Source organism: Diadema antillarum, unplaced genomic scaffold, assembly GCF_040938485.1.
Source record: "Diadema antillarum isolate AM-2024a unplaced genomic scaffold, OU_Dant_1.0 seq00001039_RagTag, whole genome shotgun sequence".
In the NCBI taxonomy this organism is placed as follows: Eukaryota; Metazoa; Echinodermata; class Echinoidea; order Diadematoida; family Diadematidae; genus Diadema; species Diadema antillarum.
Window position 1 is genome coordinate 1,332,046 of NW_027271870.1, and position 7,648 is coordinate 1,339,693.

General features: G+C 38.8%; 1 protein-coding gene across 1 annotated transcript; it reads right to left on the bottom strand.

Annotated features, from left to right (window-relative positions):
* Window positions 1–1,659: 1,659 nt before the first annotated feature.
* LOC139742953 (dynein light chain Tctex-type protein 2B-like) lies at window positions 1,660–2,448 on the bottom strand. Its single transcript, XM_071653461.1, has one exon. It carries the CDS (start codon window positions 2,446–2,448, stop codon window positions 1,660–1,662), a length of 789 nt encoding a protein of 262 aa, XP_071509562.1.
* Window positions 2,449–7,648: the final 5,200 nt, after the last annotated feature.

A 7,648-nucleotide genomic window follows, 5' to 3' on the forward strand; every position in this document is an offset into this window, starting at 1 on the left:
GCCATTTCATACAGTGGCTTATTACGTCTCGCAAAAAGTTGAAAGCTGAATTCTTACCTCAACTGATACTATACCAACCCCTTAAGTTTAATGGATACGTTTATGACAAAGAGTGGAACAGAAGAACAGATAATAAGAAAGTTGACTGGAGTTCTTGCCCGAAACAGCTACAAGTAATGCGTGAAAACTGAATTTCAAGCGTGGGAATGTTTGTGTGTGTTAAAGAAGCAGCTGGTCATTATGGCTTTGTTCCTCGGAAAGACATAAGGTAGCCAGAGCTTGGAAACGGTTGGTTTAACTGAGTTGAATTTATATTTAGGAAATTTTACGACTAAACGTCAACGGATGAGATACCAAATAGTTTGAGATCCCACCTTTCATTAGTAATTACTATTATATTTGCCTTTGTCTTTTTTCTTTGCTTTTAAATTGAAGTCCTGAGAAAGAGTAAATTTCTATGGCAACACTGCATTCTCCTCAAACTCAATGTCTTTGAGGTTAGCTCACGCAACGTGATAAGTTGTGCGATTGACAATGGGGGGGGGGGAGCATGAAAAAAAAGTTTTAGATTTCAAAAGTGCATCCATACACTGGTGCTATTTGTAACTTTGTTGACTGGACTCACGCGGGCAAATAAACCGTTTTTATAAAACATTCAGATTTCATGAATGCCTGGTATAACAAATGTTGGTCCTGAGAGTCACGGCACACTTGCCTGAGGATTGCCCGACATAGCGACAACTAGAGGATGCAAACTGGATTCCAAGTACTGAAATTAATAGAAGAATAACGAGAGAATTGAAAAGTTCATTATTAAGTCCTTAGGGAAACTGTGAAGGCCTAAAGGTTTGTTAAAGGGATAGTACAGTTTTGGTTGAGATGAGAAATAGGCTTTCGAATTTTTGCAAGATACCAAGAAAACACTTATGATATAGCACAGAGCATACCATTTTAAGAGGAATTCAAAGTTTATTTGATGAAAATCGGGTTTGGAATAACTGAAACATCCAAAAATAAAGTAAAACAAAGCGATGGTTACAAAGTGTGGGTCCCACACTTTATTAGAATCGTTCTTTTTTGGATATCTCAGCCATTTCAAAACCAATTTTTATCAAATAAACGTTGAATTCCTCATAAAATTGCATGCTCTTTCATATTTCATATGAGATTTCTCATTATCTCACCTAAAAATGTTAGAAAACTGAAATTAGGTCTCAACCAGAACTGTACGATCCCTTCAATACAATAGTGACCTAGCCTTTTGTTTCTACAAAACATCGAAATACGTACAAGAGTAGACATGGTAGATGGAGTTATCATTGATGGACGACTCAAATTACTCAGTATACAAACATACTTGCGTTGCTAACAATGTCATCTTCACGGAGGTAAATGGTGTCAGGTCGCATGGCAACTGCTTTCCGGGTGTAAAAGAAATAAATGATATCCCTCATGATATTGGTATAAATGGGAACTACAAAAAGCTTTGAAGCAGGTGACATACTAGACAATCATGTTCAACTGCATTGTAACCAAGTATCGACTTGGAGGCCCGTCGGATCAAAATGTATCCAATGCAATACGCATTATTTTCTCTCTTCAACAACCCATTGGATAATCACAGATTTGATGACAGTGACTGACACGTTAATCTGGTCATCAGTCTAGATATATTCCATAGACAGTCACGATCACGTACATTGTTTTGTTTTGATCAGTGACCGTAGCGAACCCGTCTGTGTCGGTATTCCACAAATAGCGGCTGGCGAAGACGATCTCCTGACCAGGCATCCGCGATCCGATGTCGACGTTGACGACGAAGCGATATCGCTCGAAGGTCGACAGCGATTTCACCCTCTGTTTGACGGTGTCGGAGATGGCCTCTGCCAGCACTGCTGCGGTCTTTGGATTGTAGGTCTCTTTCACGAAGAGGGAATCCAACACTTGTCGTATGCATTCCTCCACCTTTCCAGGCGCAAACTTGTGGCCCAATTTCGGTTCCAGACGATAGGAATTTTCAGTCTCTCCGCAGGTCTCCGGTTTCCCGCGCAAAGCGCCGACACCATCGTAGATTTGTCGGTATTTCCACCACATGGACGTGGTGATGTCCTTTCCAAAGTACAGCGTCGAACCACGCTTCATGTTCAGCTGACTCCCAGCGCGTTCCCGAACGAGCCCCGCCTGCGTCGCCGGTGCCCGCCGATTTGACGATGTCGCGACCGAATTAGCGTCGCTCTCACTGACCACATCACTGAACGTGACCGAACGCCCCTTCGACGTCGATGCGGCTGGCTCTAGAAGACGATCCATCTGACGTCGATTGTCGAGACTGATCCTCCTCTCTCGAGATTCCTGGCCGGTGGAGATGCTTTGCCTTGCATGCAACAAAGGTATTTTGCGTTGGCTTTCACTGGCTATTGCGTCCAAACGATGTTGAAATCCATCCATGCTTCTCAAAAAACTTCAGCTCTTAAACAGGTCGCCTTGGTTACCTTTTCTTCAGCGATTTTCCGTTTGCCATTTGGAGAAGAAGGTGTTAAGACCAATGAGTACAGCGAGAGAAGCACTCCGAATTAGAGGGGGAAATCATTCACATCCAAAACACAAAGTAGCATACATTCCTTGGTCTGTTCAGAATAAACAAGAACCTAATATCTCTGTAGTATAATCCGTATGAATTCAGGAAAACGCAGGTGTAACGTTATTCATATCTGAGAGGAAAATCCTTAGGTAAGAAGGTTTCAAGTTTGCTGCATCACAATATCAGAACGTAGTGCTACTTGGCTCTGTCCATCAACAGGAGAAGAATGCGGGAACAAAGAATCTCTTCGACTAGCCACCAGTGTTGCATGTATGCAGGGGAGTTCTGTGTCAACACTAACATGTTCGAGGGGGAAAAATAAATAAATCTTTGATTGACTGTAGCGAGCGGAATGCTTAATGAGCCACTTCGCGTACGACCTGGAAACCGATTCGTTACGTTTCCGCGCATGAATTCACGGTGATTATCTTCTGTAAGCCCAAACACGAATTGGGAAACCCTTTTATACACACGTAAACAAACCAGGCAGCGTTCCTCCCTTTGAAGTGTTTGCGATCGCGATACCGATCCGGTTAGTCTACATATCAGATAGGAAGTTGGTCCAGCCTCGAAATTTAAAAGGTTTTGTATGCACTGTCCATTGATGTCGTCTGTTCATTAGGTCAATATTGACTTTGTGCATAGTTGCAGGTATTTTTGGTGTTTCATTGTTCAAAGTAGGCTTTATGATTATGCTTTATGATTATGCAAATAAAGTAGGCTTTATGATTATGCAAATCATGTTGTACTCCTGAAACCAATGATAGCTCGGTCACAGAAATAGTTCACATTTTAGTGGTTTTTTTTTTTTCTTATTTGGCACCATTACATCATCTGGTCTTATCTTCTATCCGTTCTCCGTTTCTTTTTCACAAACACTGATTACTCGGGGCTTACAGCCAAACAAGCTTGCTTTCATGTAGGTCCCGTCATACTTTTCTTTGATCAACCCCATCTCGATTTCGACATTGACCAGTTATCATTACATATAATTACTGTGTTATCACCATGTATATTGTTTGTGTTTTGCACATTGTTTACAAGGTGAAAGAACTTGTTTGATTTCTGTTATAATGTCCATAAATGAGAAGTATGGAAATAAAATGAATTGAATTGAAATGTTTCTGCATTCTAATGGGATTTTACAATTTTGTTGCATTCTTGAAGGCATTCGTGAAAGGGAAAATGATTTACTTTTGATCAACCAAAGAATGCGACCAACGTTTGAACTCCGCCACCCGTTGGATCCCGGTTCAGTTTTCATTTGACGAAACGACTTTCGACAATCCTACGGCATGCACGACAGGCTGACAGGGTAATTATTAACAAACGTGGGTCTTTTACGAGGCATTCGAATTAATTGTGCGTACCCACCAGGGCTCACACCCGTAAATACAATGGAATGTCCCAGACCCCTTCACAAATTCGTACCAAAGATACCAAAATAAATGAAGAAAAAATTAATTAAAAATCAATGATATAGTTTGGCAAAAAACTGAATAGCTGTAGATATTGAGTATGAATTCCTCTACAAATTGCATTTTGGTTGGAAGATGAAAGCTTTTCTGGTGGAATTTGAGGGGACTATATTTCATTGGGTACGTGTACGGAAAATGGGTGATTTTTTGAGTGACAAGAACTTGTAGTCTGGCTTTGCGAACCCCTGGACAGAATTTGAACTGACTTATCCACCCTGAGAATTTGATGGATGAAAGGGTATATCTAACTTATCCAGGTTAGTGAAGCTGAAACACTTCGTTTCTCCCAGCTATTTTACAGAATTTTTTGAAATTTGATTTTTAACACACATCCCTATGGGGAAATATTTATGGGTGTGAGTCCTATAGAGGATGCATGCAATGCACACAAGTCTATGGGAAGTATTCATCCCATACAAACTCTGCTGCTTTATGTTGATCTATTGTGTCAGATCTCTTCCTCCCTCCCCCTTCCCCTTCCTACCCCCACCTCTCTCCTTTACCCCCCCCCCCCCCCCCAACTCTGTTTGGCTACAATTTGTTTTCTTATTATGTTGTTGTGGTATAGATAGATCTTTGTACATAGCAGTCATCAGTATCACACAACTTTGAATGACTGTGTTATTGTAATGTATTTCTTTGTTTGGCTACCACTGAAACAGGTCAAAATTCATAAAGTTAGTCTGTTTGACAAATAAAGTCTTTTCAAGTATTTTGTAGGCAATAATGTGATGATGACACCCCCATAATCAAAGATTACTGCCTGCATCTAGGTATTCATCTTATGAAGAACTGATCAACACTACATTTTTATTTTTATTTTAAACCTCAAAGGGCATGAGTTTCAAAAATGGCCCTTTGAGAAGCTTTATAACCATTGAATGTGTAATTTCCCATATGATGTAGGTGCAAATCTCATCAAGACAAAAACACATTTATGATGTTTAAAAGTCAAATGAGAAATATGACCTCCACTATACCAGTGTTACCTACAGATAGTGCTCCCTCTAGTGTTCAGGAAGGAATAGGCAAAAACTGGCAGTAGAGGAATCCCGTTATATATTCAGATTTTATGCAACAACCCAAGTAAGGAGAGTACTGAATTAACGCGCAACAGAACTTTCGCAGGTGTCAGCAAAAAATTCATAAGTGGTAAAGAACATTTTACAGGAATCATGAATTAGTTGCATCTCAAGTATCACATTTTCAAGTAACTAAGCTTTTTAAATGTTAAAAATTTCGACAATTTCAGTGTATAAGCACGTACCTCCGTCGATGTCCTCGCAGACTTTCGTTAATAATCTGTTTTTATCATAATCGGAAAGCTTCGGAATAAAAAAATGCCGTTCAGCATATCAAATATCCTAAGTTTATTTTAGTATTACTCTCTGTATCTCTTTCATTTGATTTATAATTAACATTCTTATCCACTTCTCTCTCTCTCCCTTTCTGGCTCTTTTCTGCAAATGTGTATGTGTGTGCTATTGCATTGAGTCACTGTTTAAGTCTTTTAGTGATTTCTTAATTTCTTCTTTTTAATCCAAAAATCTAAAGCTCGAGAAATGGAAATGGTTTCATCAAATCGTTTTTCATCCTCATGATATACTTTTAAGTGTAAACTGAGAAAAATATTAATATGTTTTTAGTTGAGATTTCTGTATTTTGGGTATAGATTAATTTTTGTATCGTACATAATATTAAGTGAATACGGTTTATGTTTCTTTTGATTAGGATGAATAAAACTTAGAAAAAAGTATTATAAATTATGTGAAGTACATAACTTTGTAATTTCAGAATGTGTGCATATCTTTATTAGTTTGTTGATTACCATTGATTGTCATACTTTGTACTGTAACTATTATGCTTTTGATTGGATTGGAACTAAGCTGAACTGAACTGAAGTGTACTGAACATAGTATTTAGACAGGTCGAATAAACACACTCTATGGGTTCATGTCCCAACCAAGGGACAAGTTAGTTTGCCTCTTATATAAAGCAGACTGCATAATGACCACAAACAATGAGTAATTGGCCAGAAATAAGATATGATGTAAGAATTCTTTATTTGTCTTGACGCATGATACAGAACCGACTCATCGTTCAAATGGACAGTTCAAACTAAGAGATGCAGCAATATTCAAGTATAGTTCTTATTTCTGAAAGTTTCCATCGCCGGACTAACATACACGAATGGACAGAAAGAGTACTGACTTTAATAGAAACAGAAATCAGTTATCAATAACATGCTCATATAATGGACCTACACATGCTCATATCAACCCGTTATGTATACATTGTGTAAATACATTCAAGATTCAAGATTCAAATTTATTTTCATTTCCATCAACAGAGAAATTATATACAATATATAAGCAAAACATATTTGTAACATTGCAAAAAAAACATAAATACAAACTTGTATGGCTTATTTTCAAAAAATTTCCCCCGATAGATACATCATTCAAACGAAAAGTTACGGGACTCAGGCTCGGGATCGGGCTTGTCCATTTATCTACAAGACTTTTCGAGGCACTTTTCAGTGGTTTGAGGACAGTTAATAAGATTGCCACCTTTTTGTCGCTGGTGGCGCTCTTTAAATATCCACTTCACACTAGATCACCTCCACTTCAAAGGGAAGTTGACTCTGATAATCAGTGTCAAGGAAAACAAACAAAAATTATGAAAAAAAAAAACGATGAAAACGCTTTCCTGAAGATTGGGTCAGGAAAACAAAAGAAAACGGAAAGCTCACAAACTGTGGCCTGCCAACCACATCTTCACCAAGCTTTGTTGTTGTTGTTGTTGTTATTTGTTTTAAAGGAATTCCAGCATGATATATTCCAACCTGTGCATCAACTTATTATACAGACATCATGATTTAGCAATGATGATTCGTAACTTTGGACTTGCAGTTGATACCACTAGTTCAAATGTAAAGATGTGTATCTCACTACGTACAAGCCAAATGTAGAGTAATGGCACATTTCTTCATTTTTTTCCCCGCATAGTATAATCTCAACAAATACTAATATTTTGGTGTGTTGGGCATCTTATTTCATGACATTCTTGATATTTATCCATTCATACTGGAACTTTCACCTTTCTGTTTGTTTTGTGTAAAAAAGGAAGAAGTCAAACTGAATGATAGAGCGGAGTCCCCTATAAGCGGGGAGGTGGCACCTACCTGCTATAAGTGTGCGCACAATTTAATGATGCACTGGACAGACTGAGTGGATCGGTGAAATTATTATTGCATGCGCGAGTATAACTTTGGAACTGTTTAAACCCACTCGCTGCGCTCGTGGGTTCTAGACAGTTTCCAAAGAGCATCCAATTCTCACTGATCCATGAAATGGGCCTGTGCATCATTTGTGTTGTAAAATGGCCCCGTAAATTCATGAAACACAACCACTTTCCCCGTTATGCTGCCGGTACACCTACAACACTTGAGCCATGCGTTCGGATTTTACCGGGCGCATGGCTCAATGTGGATCAGTAAAAATCAATGCATGACGATTGACCAATCAGATTGCAGAGATTCTAAAGCAATTTTTATAACATGGCATGACACACTTCACTCGTCACGACG